General features: G+C 42.1%; 1 protein-coding gene across 1 annotated transcript in view; it reads left to right on the top strand.

The window, feature by feature from the left end:
- The first annotated feature begins 2,218 nt into the window (after positions 1-2,218).
- The window catches only part of LOC144497744 (adhesion G protein-coupled receptor D2), a 44,245-nt gene continuing 28,340 nt past the window's right edge, over positions 2,219-18,123 (top strand). Inside the window, exons 1-6 of the mRNA XM_078219181.1 lie at positions 2,219-2,228; positions 6,199-6,840; positions 11,131-11,361; positions 14,645-14,730; positions 15,949-16,233; positions 17,877-17,988. Coding sequence (XP_078075307.1) covers positions 2,219-2,228; positions 6,199-6,840; positions 11,131-11,361; positions 14,645-14,730; positions 15,949-16,233; positions 17,877-17,988 — 1,366 coding nt within the window. The remainder of the gene's footprint in view (positions 2,229-6,198; positions 6,841-11,130; positions 11,362-14,644; positions 14,731-15,948; positions 16,234-17,876; positions 17,989-18,123) is intronic.

Below are 18,123 nucleotides of genomic sequence, written 5' to 3'. Positions count from 1 at the left end.
AAACAATTGAGGATTGGCATGTTCCAGATCTTAAAATAACTGCACAGCCAAGATGATGCAGATGTAAATTGACCATTTAACTGATGGATTGTGAGCACCTAGAAAGAGTGCAAAGTTGAGAAGTTTCTAGCGAGCCTGGAGATTGGGAATTTTTTTTTTGTAAAGCTGTGAAAATGTAGAGCAGATTACCAGAAAAAGTATGTAATGCTGTTGATTCTAAGATTGGGAATTGCAGTGCAATGTATTATTTCAGAGGACCAAGTATTCCGTGGACTATAATGGTACCACACTGCCACTGGGCATGTTGTCTGTGGACACACATTCAGGGTGAATTAGTTGAGGCGTAGAGAGAGAGATAGGTGAATATTCTGGGGTTTTATATGGTTACATGTTGAGAGTAGTGAGTGATTTTGCAGCATTTTCTCTTAGTCGGACAAAATCTGTGATGGCCTGTGGAAATATTTGGGGTTGATTTGCTTTGCCTTGCACCATGCTTTCTTAGATTTTTGTGTAATGCACTGCGATGCATGGAGTTGCTGGTTCATAACTTCTCAAGATTTCATAAATTCTTTCAGAACTAATATGTTTTCATTGATGTCAGTACTGACACTTTAGTTAACAATTTTAGACTTTATTATCTTAATGGTTTCATATTATGAGGATATAAAAGAGAGTAAACAAAGTGTCTGTTACTTAATGAGTCGTGTGGTTTAAAGCAATAGTACAAGCTAAATAAATCATTGATAGGTTAGATGAAAAAGAATGAGAGAAGGCATGTGTAGGGCAGTAACCTTGCATAGAATAGACTTGTTGGGCCGAATGGTCTGTTTCTGTGTTTTAAAGATTTAATGGACCCACTGGGCAAGATGGCAGGAGGAATTGGGAGGGAGTACCCAGTTCTAATTCCCAACGTTGGGGAAACTGTCCCCAGCTCCCCAATTTGGTGGCAGACAGATGGGTACCCAGCCCAGTGACAGCAGGATATCGATTAGACTCGTTAATGAACCACTCAAAGCCAATTATCCCTGAGCCCAGTGAATTTAATTTAATGGTGGCTCAGGGATTAAAGGGACTTGCACAGGTCTCCGTGGCCCCAAAGGTTGCCCAGCAAACCCTGTTCAGTTTGCCTGCAGTCTACCGGAAGGTCTCCTGTTCACAGGTATTCAGTGCCTGGTTGTGGGACCCAGGATCAGAAAGTGGATGGGTGAGGAGTGGTATTGAAAGCCACACCCATTCCCTGACATCAGGCCCAGCAGCTCTAAAGGGAGACACTTAATTCTGCTCGATTGGGAACATCATCCAATGGGATGCTCCACGCTGCTTAGACAAGTGCCTGTGTATCATTTAATTGCAATAGTCCTCCCAGAAAAAAGTGGTGTGGGGCTCCAGTGGAAATCCTGCATTGCTAACACTAAATCCCAACCTAGGTCAAGGCTGTTGACAAGTGTGTTATGAAATAACATTTACCATTGTGACAATCATTTGGCTCTGTGCATTCTAGTTGAACTGTTTGGATTTTGTGTTTGCAATCAGCAGTTGCTAAGATGAATATCCAAGCTGTATTTGTAACATTCAATCTTATTTTAGCAGGGAAGGAACCAATTTGGCCCATTATGCTTGTATTGGCCCTTTCAAAGAGCTCATCAATTACTCCCACTCAACACTTCCTTCGTAGTCCAGCAAATGTTTCTTTTTCTGAAACATATTCAATTGCTTCTGCTGCCCTTTCTGGCAGTGCATGGCAGATTATAACAATGCTGCTGAAATAAACTTCTAATTTTCCCTGGACCTTCTGTCAATTATCTTAAATCTGTATCCCTCGGGTTCCTGACTTTCCTGCCAGTGTTAAATCTTCCCATCAGCTTCTTTGGTCCAAGGAGAAGTTTCCCTCACCTCTTCTTTGGTTAATTGTTTGTATGATTGAGTGTCAAATGTTGGTATTCTTGGCGGTGCCCACAATTTGTTCTATGCAGTCTGATGAGCACATAAAATTCTCAGCAAATTTGCTGGTTGAATGGAACGAGAAAAGCTGTTTCAATCAAAGTTTAATTATTGATAGTCAATGTGAAAAGCTGTCTGTAATATTGTTATACCATTCTGAATTCTCATTCATCTCATTACTTGGCATTAAGCTGTACACTCCCTCTCAAAAACCATTAAGTTAGAAAAGGATTCCATAATCATCATTAAACTCAGATTTATTTTGTGTTATTGGAGCATGCAAGCAGGTAATTGTTGCTTTTTAGGCCAAGGGATAATTGGAGTAGAGCAATCTCTAAACAGTACCACAGCTGTAATATGTACATTGTAATGAATTTTTACATCTCGTTCAGTAACACAACTTTAAACAGATGGCAATTTTTCCAACAAGTTGTTAATATTTTATTGCACAGTAATATTAGATTCTGTGGCATCCCATCATCCTTCATAGGCACGTTGATAAAAATGATTTTGGCTGAGATGGAACAGTTATCGAAGTGAAGAAGATAATGGGCATTAATTCGAGGGGTAAAGTCTCGGAGGGGAGTTTCCGCTGCAAACAATCTCCTATCCCTCCACTCTGCTTCTAATACGTGCAAATGACCTGCCAGAAATATGGCACATTAAATTCAATACAAATAAGTGCATGGTGGTACTTATTGGAAGAGAAAAATGCCAACCAGCATCGTGACAAGTGGCACGCTTAACATGCTGAACCTTGCACACCCCCAATTTTAATTGCTCTACTATTGTCTGTCATGCTTTCAGCTACCTTGCTATAAGATCTGGAATAATTTCCAAAGTTTTTCTCTCTCTCTCTCTCTCTCTCTCTCACCGTCTCTCACTCTCCTCCATCTTTTGTCAACCACTGCCCTATTTTTCCTTACGTGGCTTGGTATCAAATATTGTTTCATATTTCTGCTGTGAAGCATCTTGGGAAGCTTTACTAAGTTGAAAGCGCTGAATAACTGTAAACCGATGTAACAGTATTTGACCCCAAATGCAGTCTCTCATCTTTTGGTGAGCCTATTTCTTTACATTTGAGCAGATGCTCAGATTTTTGTATCTCCCCATTAAGCCAACTACCTGCCAACCCTATGCTCAGAGCATGGTCACCTTGCTGACCTGAACCAAATAAAGGAGCAGCTGAAATAAATGAGTGATGTTGAAGTCAATGCCTACCATATACAGAGCAGCAATTAATAAAGCAAATGGGATGCTACTCTTTCTTGGCAAATCTAGGGTAATCTGGTGAGCGTCCACCATGTGTAATAAGCTTATTCTAGTGAACATAAAGCCTTAACTTCAGGGCAAGGTGATTAAGTAATTCAGATCAGCCATGATCTTGTTGAATGGCGGGGCAGGCTCAAAGGGCCAGATGGCCTACTCCTGCTCCTATTTCTTATGTTCTTAAGTATGAACTGGTAAAAGGCAAGTTAGGACTAATGATAGGATGGGCTTCTCACTAAGTACAATCCAATGGTGGAAATGTCTTTCGCATAGGATAGCAAGGATAAAAATTCTGGACATGCTCAAAAGATAGGCCCAGTTACTGGGAAATCCTATGTTGCTGGGGAAGGTTAATCTACCTCCATTGAATGCCATGCTCCCACACCCCTTCCCAATCTGTATGTATCCTTATTATCTTTGTGAAATAAATCACAAATAAAAATGCCTTCTTTTGGATTCCACGGAGCTCCAGTAAACTGTACGACAGAACTGTAGATGTGAATTTCCATTGTTTTGAGTTTCTGGTCTCTCTGTTCTATCATGGAGGCTCAGCGCAGCGAGCACATATCTTTTCATTGGGGTAAAAGGAAAGTCAGAAGTCTAGTCCTGCTGTGTTAGTATTGCATATGTTCTAGTTATTGGCTGTAGAGCAGCATTTTGGAGGGGACTGGCAACAGGTTTCTAATTAGTCCTCATGCATGACACCACAACTTGAAGGATCAGAAGACTTTAGAGAGGGGAAAGAAATTTTTTTTGACAATGGTTTCAGGGATGAGGAACCGCAGTTTTGTGCATAAATTGGAGAAGCTGAGGCTGTTCTCCCTAGAGAAGAGAAAGTTAAATGGAGATCTGATCGAGCTGCTCAAAACCATGAGTGGAGTAGATGAAGAGAAACTGTTCCTAAGATAAAGGCAAATCACTGCGGGATGCTGGAATCTGAAACAAAAACAGAAAATGCTGGAAAATTTAAGCAGGTCTGACAACATCTGTGGAGAGAGAATCAAACCAATGTTTCCAGTCAAGATGACTCTTCGTCAGAGCTCTGACGAGAGTCATCCTGACTTGAAATGTTGTAAAGTAATGTTTATTTATTAGTCACAAGTAGGCTTACATTCACACTGCAATAAAGTTACTGTGCAAATCCCCTAGTCACCACTCTCCGGCGCCTGTTCGGTTACACTGAGGGAGAATTTAGTGTGGCCAATCCACCTAACCCGCACATCTTTGGACTGTGGGCGGCACGGTAGCACAGTGGTTAGCACTGCTGCTTCACAGCTCCAGGGACCTGGGTTCGATTCCCGGCTTGGGTCACTGTCTGTCTGGAGTTTGCACATTCTCCTCGTGTCTGCGTGGGTTTCCTCCGGATGCTCCGGTTTCCTCCAACAGTCCAAAGATGTGCGGGTTAGGTTGATTGGCCATGCTAAAATTGCCCTTAGTGTCCTGAGATGCGTAGGTTAAAGGGATTAGTGGGTAAAATATATGGGGGTAGGGCCTGGGTGGGATTGTGGTCGGTGCAGTCTCGATGGGCCGAATGGCCTCTTTCTGTGCTGTAGGGTTTCTATGATTCTATGATTTCTATGAAACCGGCGCACCTGGAGGAAACCCATGCAGACACGGGGGGAATGTGCAAACTCCACACAGACAATGACCCAAGCCGGGAATTGAACCCGGGTCCCTGGCGCCGTGAGACAGCAGTGCTAACCACTGTGCCACCTTGCCGCCCAATTGGCTCAATTCTCCACAGATGCTGTCAGACTTGTTGAGATTTTTGAGAAACTATTTCTGTTGACGCAAGGGTCAAGAACCAAAGGACACCAATTAAGGTGAATGGCAAAAGAAGCAAGGGCAACATGTGGAAGAATGTTTTTACATAGTGAGTGGTATGCATCTGGAATGCACTGTCTGTAACTATGGTGGAGGCAGATCCAATTGTGGCTTTCAAAAGGAAACTGGATTAGCACCTGCGGCGAAAAGAAATAGCAGTGTTATGGGAAAAGGGTAAGTGAGTAGGATCAGTTGAGTTACTCTTGCAGAGAGCTAGCACGGGCAGTACCGTTGAATGGCCTCCTTCTGTGCTACAGCCATTTTATGATTCTAAAGTCCTAAATGAGAAATCTTTCGAGTGAAGTAATTTGCAACTCCTCATCTGCAGATCCTTTCAGCTGAAATTGTAGATGAAATAGTATCTAACTTGTCATGTAAGTAAGATGTAAAAATATAATCCACTGGACAGTGAAGTTCATCTATAAACTAATGTTCTTTACTTACACACAGTCTCTGAGTACAATTATTTTGGGGATGATGGCCTGTCTAATTAAAATGAGTCAGACCCTGTGTATTATTAGTAGCTTACATGGAGATGTAGTTTGAGTGCATTAAATAATCGTTCATAACCTCCGATGATCAAAGGTTTCACTCTTAAAATATCCATGCTAGATAGAACCTTTTACCAATTATGTGTATATAATTCACAGCATAATGTCATTAATATGAGCTTGATGATGATATTTGGTTATTCATGAACCCTTCTGAATATAAATATGATGATTTTAAAAATACCTATTTTGTGTTATTAAGTTGTATTCCCCTTTGATAAACTTGAAGTATATGTAAGACTGAAAAGACTTTTGCACAGAAACATTTTAGTTCATTGCACAGTGAAAAATTGATCCCAGATCAATTCATTCCAGATCAATCAACTCCTCTTTAGATCGTAATTCTTGCCACTAGCCAATTAAATCCTTTTTGTCCCCTTATTCTCATGACATTATAATTTCTTACCCCAAGGCACATAGTGATCTGGTTATCATTGCTACGAAGTATTTTAAAGATAACTTTATTACATGGTATGTACTTATCCTTGGATATGAGAATTTTGTCAGTTTAATTTTTGATAAATCAAGTGTTAATAAATGTAACCTGACAGCTTTGAAAAACGATTACTGCTATTTATCACAGCATAGTCATTATTTATCTCCTTCTGTTTAGGTACGTTTGGTTCACATATCCTGACATTCTCTGGCAGAACTGACACCAAATATGCCAAGCTTCTGAAGCAGTTCCCTCAGTTGCAATCGGTGACCATTTGTGCTCAAGTCCAATTCGATTCGACTTACATGGGAGTTTCCACTGTCTTTTCCTATTCAATCTCATCATTTATCAATGAATTCCAGCTCCGTGCTAACATTGTCCGTGGTCAGCATATTCAGCTCGCGCTTCTTGTCCATGGTGTTCACAGTCCCTATTCACAGGCTGTGGAGAATAATGGCAAGTGGCATCATCTATGTGTGAGCTGGACCCGCCACGGTGGTGGCTGGGCTATTGCAGCAGATGGATCTGTTATTTCATCTGGAGAACAACTTTACATTTCGGAGGACATCGGAGCAGGTGGAGTCTTCATCGTTGGCCAAGAGCAAGACACGTTTGGTGGCTCATTTAGGAAGGATGAGTCTTTTGTGGGGAATATTACACAGCTCCACATTTGGGACCGTGTTTTGAATGCCAGTGAGATTCAAGCTTTAGCAGAAAAGTGTTTTATTATTCCACTGGGATTATTTTTTCAGTGGAACATTTCTATCTTTGAAATTGAATCAACGGTGCAGGTACACAAAGGATTTTCACAGTGTAAAGGTAATTTGTCAAACAAGTGTTTATTTTTATTTTGAGCAACTGCATTTTTTAAAAGGTGGTGTTGTGAGGGAAGCTGTTTGGTGGACTAACATATTGAGTATTCAAAGTGATGTGGTATAGGTTTTTGATTTGATTTGATTTGCAATAATCAGGGCTGAGGAAGATGATGTGATTTTTAAAACACCTAAAGTGAGAGAGAAAGGATTCTAAAGAATTCAGTTTTTGCCTTTAAGATCAAAGTGAAGTTGTCAGTGTATGAAACTGTGCTCGCGAAAGTCTTTGAGCCAAACGATCCTTTTCCATACTTGTGTCATTCAATCTTGTGGTACCTGTCTGTCAAGTATCTTGGAGGATTCAGTAGAGCTGGAATAATGGAGAGGGCTGCTCCCCAGTGGTAGAAAGAAGCAAAGTCAGAAAGAAAACTTCTGTGCAGGTACTATGAAAACAGATGCTTTTAACTATCAGTGTTTTTATTGAGAAGGAAGATTGTGCGTAGGAGTGTAAGAGTATGGTTCATGAGAAGAAATCAATGCTTGGGGAGATAATGTCGCAACGCTATATCTGTAAAATCTATGATGCCCCAGAGCCTGTCCATAAGGTACAAGTTAGGAGGATGATGGAATATTCTCCATTTGCCTGGATGAGTGAGTACAACTCCAAAAACACTCGAGCAACTCGACACCATCCAGGACAAAGCAGCCCGCTTGATTGGCAACCCATCCACCAGCATCAAACATTTACCCCCTCCCCCAGCAGTGCACAGTGGCAGAAGTGTGTACTATCTATAAGATGCACTGTCGAAACTCACCAAAACTCCTTTGATGGCCCCTTCCAAACCTGCAATTTCTACCACCAAGAAGGACAAGGGCAACAGATGTGTGGAAACACCACCAACTCCAGGTTTCCCTGCAAGGTACGTACATGCCATCCTGACCTGGAACTATACAGTTCCTATGCTGTCGCTGGGCCAAAATCCTGCTACTCCCTTCCTAACAGCACTATTGGTGTACCTGTACCTTGGGGTAGTGGTTGAAGAAGACAGCTCACCACCAGCTGCTTGAGGGCAATTAGGATAATGCCCACATCTCATGAAGAAATAACTAAAAAATTCTTGGTTGTTTATTTTTCTTATACAAATGCAAAAAATCAGAAATGAAAAATGATTGCAGCCAAACATGAGGGAGGGACTCTGAGACCTTATAACACAATAGAATGCATTGTGAAAAATCTTTCCAACAGGGACAGTTTGCTGGTATTTTAGTGTTTTTTTTACTGTTATTTAGTTCCACGCAAGTGACTGCGGGTCCACCTCTGACAGTAGTGGGACCCTGACACTGATGTAAATGCACCACGTTATTTGCATAATAGCATTCTTCACCCCTACAACATTTCCACTTGTCTGTCGTTCAAATTAAACATCAATCATCTAACCAACAATTTTTTTCTCCTTTTTTAAATACTTTTCATTCAAAGGGATGGAAATCATTTGCGGTACTAAATATAATTGAGTAGTCTTTTACCATATACAATAGTAAGAAGTCTCACAACACCAGGTTAAAGTCCAACAGGTTTATTTGGTAGCACGAGCTTTCAGAGCACTGCCGGAGTGCTCCAAAAGCTCGTGCTATCAAATAAACCTGTTGGACTTTAACCTGCTGTTGTGACACTTCTTACTGAGTCTGCCCCAGTCCAACGCCGGCATTTTCACGTCATATACAATAGCTTTTAAAACAATATTAATTCTCAGTATGGGGACACGAGTGAGACTGACACTTATTGCTCATTTCTACTTGCCCTGAGAAGGTAGTGGTAAACTTTCTTCAACTCAGTGGCTTGCAAGGTAACTTCAGAGGATGTTTAAGAATCAGCTACATTAGCATGGGACTGGAAACACCTATTGACCAGACTGATTAAGGTGGTAGATTTCCTTCTCCAGAATCTGACCAGGATTCTCCCAAAATAATTCTAAGACCCCAATGTGAAGGAAAGTAGGAGTAAATCCCGCTAGGTTTTTTAACATGATTGTCAGAATGAATCTCTGACACTCTGTGCACTGCAGAGTGGCTCAGTGTGATTCACTCTGGAAATCTGGGGACGGGGCCTATTCCCACCCGAGAGGCTGGCAGCATCGCACTGAACGGGCTACTGCGCAGCCAATCTCCATGCTGACAGATCGGTGCACGCGCAGTGCCCCACCTCCCCCATTGTCCCTTGGGCAGTGCCAAGGTGTCAGACTGGCACAGCCCAAGGGACACCCCCTCTTACCCCTGACCTTACGGAGTGGCCACAATGACCTCTCTTCCCTCCAGTGCAGTTGGCCTGCCTGTTCACCGTTAGTGGGGAGCAGGAATAAATCCTGCTGGAGGAAACCACTCCTAGCAGCAGTGGGAGTGGGGGAATGCTAGCGGCCCGGAGAATTCAGTCCTGGGCCCGCTAATGAAATGTAAATGTGAATTTCAATATTGAAATCAGCTCTACACAGATTACCAGCATGGAGCTGATAACGCTGGAATTATTGAGCATGGACACTCTGGGCCCGATTTTACCATTTTGATTCCAAGTGCTGGGTGGACTTGAATCTGGGAGTGTTTCAGATCCGACATTTAGACCTGTTCTCCTTCGCCCCATACGCACTCTGCCTGAAAAAAACAATCTGTGATTCTGCGCTGCACAAGCCTGTGGGCAGGGCTCATCACGTCCAAAACACTGCTGCTCCGATCGGAGCCTTCAACTGCGCATGCGCAGTAAACAAAAATAGAAAAACGCTCCCTTGCCACATAGCTCCCGGGCCAGATAATGCCTCCCCCTGGCCCCCACAGACATTGCCTCACCCCATAACATTACTGTCCCCTTTATCCCCCACCACTACCCAGACCGATCGGGGTCCCCTTTACCCCCCTCAATCACATGCAGAGTGGCAGCGGATCCCCCATCTCTCCCCCCCCCCCCCCCCAACCTCCACCAGAGAATCCACCTCCCTCTCTGCCCCCTTCACCAGAGAGCCATCTGACCCACCTTCTCACCACCAGAGAGTCACCTGATCTGCCTCCCTCCCTTCCTCTCCCCACCAGAGAGCGATCTGACTCGTCTCCCTCCTCCGCCTCCCCCCCCCACCCCAGAGAGCCATCTGATCTGCCTCCCTCCCTTCCCCTCCCCACCAGAGAGCGATCTGACCCTCCTCCCACAGCCCCCCCCCTCACCCCCACCAGAGTGCCATCTGACCTGCCTCCCCCCTCCCCGCCACTGATCAGAGTCAGTCAGAGAGCCGCCGGAAGCCCTGAAATTAATTCCTCAGAAGCTGGGGTGCCCGAATCGGACCTTTGTGGACCATGTCTGTTTTGGACCAAATCTGGACGGGTGAATGTGGTGGTAAAGGGGGAAGTGCTGGTAAAGTTGGGCGTCCAGCCATTAATTCAATTTAAATGCATTTAAATTGCTGTCGTGCCAGTTTCGGGCGCGGTTCCGATTGCTGCCATTTTCAGCCATTGGTAAAGGGGGAATGGCCGCGGAGGCAGTCGTGGATTGCGCGACTCGCCTCATGCCCAACTTTACCAAGTTTTTGCACCCGTAAACGGGCGCAATTTGATGGTAAAATCGGGCCCTCGGAGTCTGTGACACCCAGCGGGAAGCCCCCGCTGATGTCTCCTGGTTCGCTGCGTTATTGGAGCAGTGCAGCGATCCCCCGCCACCGCCCCCCAAGCCCCCCATGTTTACATTCACAACAATCTGACAGGTTCATATTAATTTTTACTGGCACCAAGTTCTTATTTCCAGGCCTTTTTTGAAAATTGAATTCAAGTTCTCAAAGTACCATCTCACCGGTCTCTGGATTATTCACCTGGATCTCTGGGTTTTCAGTCCTGTATCATAATCATTTTGTTGCTAGATAGAAACAAAAGAGTTTGCAATTATGCAGCTCCATAGACAACATCAAGGCATTCAGTGAAATGTTTTATAACCAGTTAATTACTTTCTAGAAGTGCAGTCACTGTTGTACTTTTAGTTATTTCACTAAAATTATTAGAGAGAAATTTCAACACAAAGTGAATGCAAGAGCTTCAGAAATGTAGGTGAATGATTTGAAGCAATGTTAGTCCAGATGAGAGACACTATTTTGGCAGTGAAAAGTGGATTTGTGTTGCATTTATTTATGATTTTTTTCAGAATATGGATGCTGAAAGATTTGATTTAATTAAGTTGGCATAAGCATGATGCGCCAAATGGCTTAATTCTGCATGGTATGATTCTAGGAATTGTGACAGTGACTTCATGTGCTGCTTTGGCTTGTAGTTCATGAAATTTATTTGTTTTTTCATTCCGTTGGAGGTGATGGATTCCAAACAACAGAACCATTTGACATTGTGTGGGTTGATGGAACCAAACCCCTTTTCCACAACATCTCATCAGATGTCAGCCATCCAGTTAATGAAGGACCATGTGTAGCATTTGACCCATTAACTGGAACATGGACAACTGAATTATGCTCAAAGCAGAAAGAAGCACTCTGCAGATATAACAAAGGTGAATATACGTTTATTATTACTTTACTTTAACGCATCCTCCCCTCACAGAAAAGGTTTGTTATTTTGACAGAAATTAAATATGCTTATTTGTTTCTTTCTATACTATAATCTTGATTATTAATTGCTGGTTGAGTACTTAGACACGATGTTGCATAGATTATTTGGAGCTGGTCATGTCGTCAACAGGAAGAGTTTTAGAAAACTAAAAGCAGATGTGAAACAAATACAAAACAGCTTCATATTTACTGTTGATGAATAGTAGTAAAGCACAGAATAGTTACCATTAGTGGCTTGTCAAAACCTGTGGTGCGATGCCCTTTTGTTTCCCCAACTGCATGCTGGTACTGTTTCCTTTTCCTCTCTAATTAATTGTTGTTCTTCCTGGTAGTGCCCTGAGCTTTCCCTTCTCCGACTTCCTGTCTAGCCAGAACTTCGCTCATTCAGTGGCTGTTGCTGCTGTAGCAAATGCTGAAATTACAGCAGGTGGATGTTCCGCAGGGCTCTGTACTGGGACCTCTGCTGTTTGTGATATATATAAATGATTTGGAGGAAGATGTAACTGGTGTGATCAGTAAGTTTGCGGACAACACGAAGATTGCTGGAGTTGCGGATAGTGATGAACATTGTCAGAGAATACAGCAGGATATAGATAGGCTGGAACATTGGGCGGAAAAATGGCAGATGGAATTTAATCCAGATAAATGCGAAGTGATGCATTTCAGTAGATCTAATGTAAGGGGGAGCTATACAATAAATGGCAGAACCATTAGGAGTATAGACACACACAGGGACCAAGTCCACAGATCCTTAAAGGTGGCAGCACAGGTGGAGAGGGTGGTGAAGAAGGCATATGGCATGCTTGCCTTTATTGGACGGGGATAGAATATAAAAGTTGGCATATGATGTTGCAGCTGTATAGAACGATGGTTAGGCCACATTTGGAATACTGCGTCCAGTTCTGGTCGCCACACTACCAGAAGGACTTGAAGGCTTTGGAGAGAGTACAGAGAAGGTTTACCAGGATGTTGCCTGGTATGGAGGGTCTTAGCTATGAGGAAAGATTGGGTAAACTGGGGTTGTTCTCCCTGGAAATTCGGAGGATGAGGGGCGACCTAATAGAGGTGTATAAAATTATGAAGGGCATAGATAGAATGAACAGTGGGAAGCTTTTTCCCAGGTCGGAGGTGACGAACACAAGGGGTCACAGGTTCAAGGTGAGGGGGGCAAGGTTCAACACAGATGTCAGGGGGACGTATTTTACACAGGATGGTGGGGGCCTGGAATGCACTGCCAAGCAAGGTGATTGAGGCGGACACGCTGGGATCGTTTAAGACTTCTCTCGATAACCACATGAACAGACTGGGAATAGAGGGATACAAAAGAATGGTCTAGTGGGCACATGAGCGGCGCAGGCTTGGCGGGCCGAAGGGCCTGTTCCTGTGCTGTATTGTTCTTTGTTCTTTGGATTCAATGACTGCACATGGAACTTGGGTCAGAGGCCAGGTGGAATGATGGTGAGTCCTGGTGCGGCAGGAAGCCAGTCTGAGTATAGAGATCGAGGGCTTATGCTGGAATAAGCTTTCCTGCTGTATTAGAGAGAAACACCTGAGCAGTCGTTGACCTCATTTTGAGGAGCTGGTGGAATGCTATAATTGGCCTGAGACCCCTGGGTTAGGAAATGAAAATGGTCCAGGGTATCTGTTCCTGACTGTTGTCCAGTATATCTTGCTGCACTTATGCAAAATTAGACATTGGTTGGGGGCAGGGTTGTGCTAGGCTGAAATTCTCCCCTGTAGACAAATAGTATGTTGCTATTCACTATCAAGATCCACTTTTGGAGAATGACCACCTGGACAAACTATCAGAGAGGGCTACTGGTGCCAGAACCTGTGACCCAACCAAGAGAGAGGGGGAAAATAACAAAAAAATCTGCAGTAGCTGAATTGGTACCTCACTGTAAAGGTAAAGTCGTCATCATCCCAGATGGCCGTAGGCTGCTCTGTCCTTTGAGGGGGAAAGGTGACTAGTGGTGATTTAATCTGAGGATCAGCACACCCCGGGCGTGGGGGCAAGGTTGAGAAGGCGGGCCTTCATGAATAACCTCAGCCGGTATGGGAATTGAAGTCGTGCTGTTGGCGTCACTCTGTATATCACTAACCAGCCATCCAGCCAAATGAGCTAACCAATTTCAGATATTCTAGCATTATAACATGCTGTCTAATATTTCTGAAGTTTCAAGAGCACCTTCTTTGACGTTGACCTGGAAGGTGAGAAAATTGCTTCATTCGTGAGATTGAGTATTTCAAATTGTTTTACTCTAATGACTGGATTACATAGTTTTTATTGATAATGGTTTCCAAAGCATTGACGCAGTTAACAGGAGAAGCATTGTTGCGTCATTGTCAGCTTTTAGCTAATGTCCTTTTGCCCATGTGCTCTGGTTTGTTGGTTATACTCAGATGGGGCATGTTTGTTGAAGCAGGTGAGGACGAAAGTCAGATGGCGCTGCATAAATTGAACTCTGTCCCCATTCTAGACCAGTAAATTTTCCAGGATGAAGTTTGAGAGGAAACTTTTATCTTTCTTCTGTCTTGAATGGACCATTTGGTTTGGATGGAGACCGTGTTACTGACACCACAAAACATTTTATAGGTAACAGCCCCAGTTTTTTGTGACATTGCACATGGGGAATGACCAAGTATTATCTTTAAGTGAAGTGGGGTTCGAGGGCAGGGGAAAGGAAAACTTAAGTTTGGAAAATGGAAACTTTAAAATGATTGGATTTTAGAAATTTCTCAGCAGGGTAGTTGCAGAACTAAACTGAACTGCAATAGGGCCAGTGATGAAAGTTTTTATATAGGAAGTTTACATATAAGTGTTGATGTAAGATTTTATATTGCGGGGAGAAAAAGCACAAAAGTATGACAAGAACAGGAAATAAACTTTTGTGGACAAGAAATGAATGCAGTCATGAATTCCTTTTAACATATTATATACATATTCAAATTGCTGCTGGTACATTGAATGAAAATTATATTCACAATGCCAAAATTTCTGTACTCAACTACTTGATGTCAACAGCATCACGAACTGGACAGTTTTGCCCACTCGCTATTATTCTGAAACTAGAGTTGGGTAACACATGACCCTCTCTTTAGAAGTAATTCAGAAGCACTCAAGGAAACCTGTGAATGCTCAGATGGATCTATTCGATTTTATGTTAATTGCCATTCAATCACCATGATTTGTAAAATATTCTAGTATTTCTATTCCCTTTTCAGACATATATGAACAAATGCAAGAAATTTCTTCTCTACCACCCTCTCCATTTTTCCTGCATGTTAAGGAGAAATCTGTTGGTGTTTCGGTGAGTAATTAGTTGCTGTCATAAGTGTAAGACTGAGGAAAATTTGTGGGGAAGACATTTACCAGTGTTACCAGTGTTCTTTGTCCCTTGTGAGTTTCAGTGTCCTGTTTGCCGGGTGGGTGCTGTGAACAGGATGCTGTTGGTTGAGTGATGTGGGCTGGGCCAATGGGATTGCTCTGGGGGCGGGAGGAAAAAAAGGTGCCAGGAAGTGAAGTAGCTGCAGAGCTGGAGAGGGAGAGAGCTGAAGAGGGAGTGTGCAGAGAGAGCTTTTCCCAGGCAGTGAGAATTCGGTTTGGAGTGAGAGGCAGCCAGGCGTTCTCCTGCCTGTTCTTTTCATTACTGCCGAGGAGGACAGCCTTCAGCGCACTCGACCTACGTTGCTGCACGGATAGCTCGCGGCACCTCTGCCTCCTGCGGCATCATCTTCCACACGTGTGTCTCTTCTGGACTGTGTGTGGGTGTCGTGATTAACTGGTGGGGAATATACAATCCAACTGGAACAGTATCTACAAATGTGTTACTGAGGATGAGTTTCCCCATGTGTGCACCAACGGATGGGCCCCAACGGTTATAGATCAGAGCTCACTGTTTTATGTCTGTTAATTATAATTGTTATTAAATTTATTTTTGATATTCTGATTACAGTACTGACATTTATGGGTAAACAGGGAATTAGCCAAATCAACATCAACCGCTAGGAATTCGGGATCCTGTTGATTGAATATTTAAATAGTAGCCCCCATATAGTGGTTAGCAGGGGGTTACATAAGCATTTACTTCACAATGTGGATTTGTTGTAGAACAATGTTGCATGCATCAAAACAGGTTGCTTTAAATAAAAGTGAATCTTTAGAGATCCAGATGTACATGCTTTCACATTAATTCATTACTTTGGATGGAGTTTGATCACCTAAAGTACACCTGAGCAGGAGTTTCAACGTTAAATGAATTTTAAATAACTGCCATATCAAATTTTAGGGATAAAATTATTTTGCAATGGAAAAGTTATTATTTGCATGGACAATTTTGATTTAGTATTTTAAAATCTGATCATTTAAACAACTGTGTCAAAGAATGTTCGAAAATTGGAGTTGAAATGGTGAATATATGAGATCTTATACCATATCAATCATTATATATTCATGTTTCTAAAACTAAACATCCTGAAGGTTCCATGTTGTGATTGTGTGAAAATATTTCTGTTTTTGGTTGCTCCAGATTGCAGATTATCTTTTGCTTAACAAAAGTAATTACCCACAAAATGTGACGAGTGCAAATCACATCACCAACGTGCTATTAGAAGCCGCAGATGAAAGCCATGTTAAGCTCACCTCTGCTGACTTGCTCGCATTGACAAGATTTCTTGGAAATGTCGCTGAGCTGGATTTTGCGACGGAAGCAAATAATTCAGAAGCAATTATGAGCTTGGCTACTAACTACATAAAATTGGCAAGCAAAATCATAGATGTCAAGTGCTCCTTTGAATGGCTCATTATATCTGAGGTGTGAGAATGCTTTATTTTAGCTATTTTATTGTACAATAAATTAAATGTTTAAATATCTTTGTGAAGCAGAAAATAAAATAGACCTGTGAAATATAAATGTTAATCTACTAAACTTTTATGTGAAGCTTTTATGAAACCAAATTACTTTCAGCTAGTAGATAATAGGTACTTTTGGAAACAGATTGGGAGAGCAGCCGTTAAAGCAATATACAATAAAGCAATATCTGTGCATTATTGAAGAAATAATGCAGCCACAGGAGGTTGATGTTTGCAATACTAAAAATGAAGTGATTGTTTTCTGTTAGTTTAGTGTTATCAAACTACATAATAGCACCGCTTTGATTTTTTAAAAATATGAAAATGTTACCTTCTAATGTTTGAAATTTAAAACAGGAGGTACTGGTGATTGTTTGTATGAGATTTAACAATATTTAATGTTTCATGCAATATTCTATGGAATCAGGAATTGGGAAAAATATTGAAATCATTGAGGCTTCTGTGTCCACTTGTTCTACTATTCACATCTAACAGTGTTGCAAAATTGAGTGTCTCAGCACTGTAATCCCTTAATGAGTCAAATAAAACCATAATCGCCAAAATGCAGCTGCAATGGTAAGGTGAAGGGACAGCTTCTGTTAGCACAATAGTTCTGCTGCCCAGAGCCCCCCTCGCTGAATGTTGCTATCCTGACCTTTCCTCCCAAGCTCCAGTCCCCCACCCCTACTTTTGTCACACCTAATACTTCCCACGAGTATTCCAACATCTTGATTGCTCTTCTACTTTTTCCATATCCTGGGATGCCTCCTTGTTCCCAGACCCTAATATCTCAGTCCTATCACATTCTACAATGCCCACCCAATGTGGTAAAAAGCACCATCACTCTTTATTAAAGTCACCACTGCTTCTTCCACAGGGTCACATCACCTTTTCTCTGAGCTCACTTACTACTACAACTAATTCCAGTTTCCAGGATGTGCTCTCACTATTTGCACGTCTCATGACTTACCGACATGACTTACTAGTTCTCTCTTTCAAATATATACCAAGGCTTCACATATTGTATTCTGCGATTGCAGCTATTGTTTTTACTTTGTTCTTTGTACTATTGTTGTTCCATGTACCCACCTTCTTCACTTTTTCACATCTAAAACCCTGTTCTAATTTACTTTGTACATTTGAACTCGCCTAATATTCTAAACCCTAGATTTTCTGTACATAGTCAAAATAAAACGTTTTTAGAATTTACATTTGTAGTGTCCCTGTGAGGTCAGGGCAGCAGTAATCAGCAAGAGAGGCATGGTGCAGGAGAGTTATTGAGATAACAATGGCTTTCCCTTCTCACCATTGTTTTCATCACTTGTATTTTATTGAGTTTGGTAATGTTTATACTCACCTGTTTGCCGCAATGAACTCGACCAATTTTATTAATGATTCCCACAGTCATGAAAATTACCATCCACTGGAAATTTCCCAGGTAGTTGTGAAAGGTTGTCCTGAGACTGGAACTGTCTTTGGAGCTTTAAAACATTGCATAGAATGTTGGCTACTGTCACATCAAAAGTAATTGGAGAATTTTAGAAGCATTCTTCACAAGCCAGTATATTAAAGGAAATGCTTAAGTTGTGACCTCTATTTTGGCAGGTTATCCATGGACCATACGTTATAATTCACAGTGTTGATATACTTGCTGAGAAGCTGTCTGATATTTTACTTTCTATTGGACAAAGTATTATCCTGTCAACAGAGAACATAGGTAAGAATTGAGCTAAGCGTTTAACTTCTTTAAAGGAATGTTAATAGTTTCAGGAGCTTGGTTGAGCTATATCTGATGTGAGATTTTTTTCCTCATTGCCGAGAGTCCAGATTTTCAAATTCTGATAAACAAGTA

Source organism: Mustelus asterias, chromosome 8 (genome assembly GCF_964213995.1).
Source record: "Mustelus asterias chromosome 8, sMusAst1.hap1.1, whole genome shotgun sequence".
Classification (NCBI taxonomy): Eukaryota; Metazoa; Chordata; class Chondrichthyes; order Carcharhiniformes; family Triakidae; genus Mustelus; species Mustelus asterias.
Note: the sequence above shows the minus strand (reverse complement) of the source record. Positions and strands in the feature narration are given on the sequence as shown.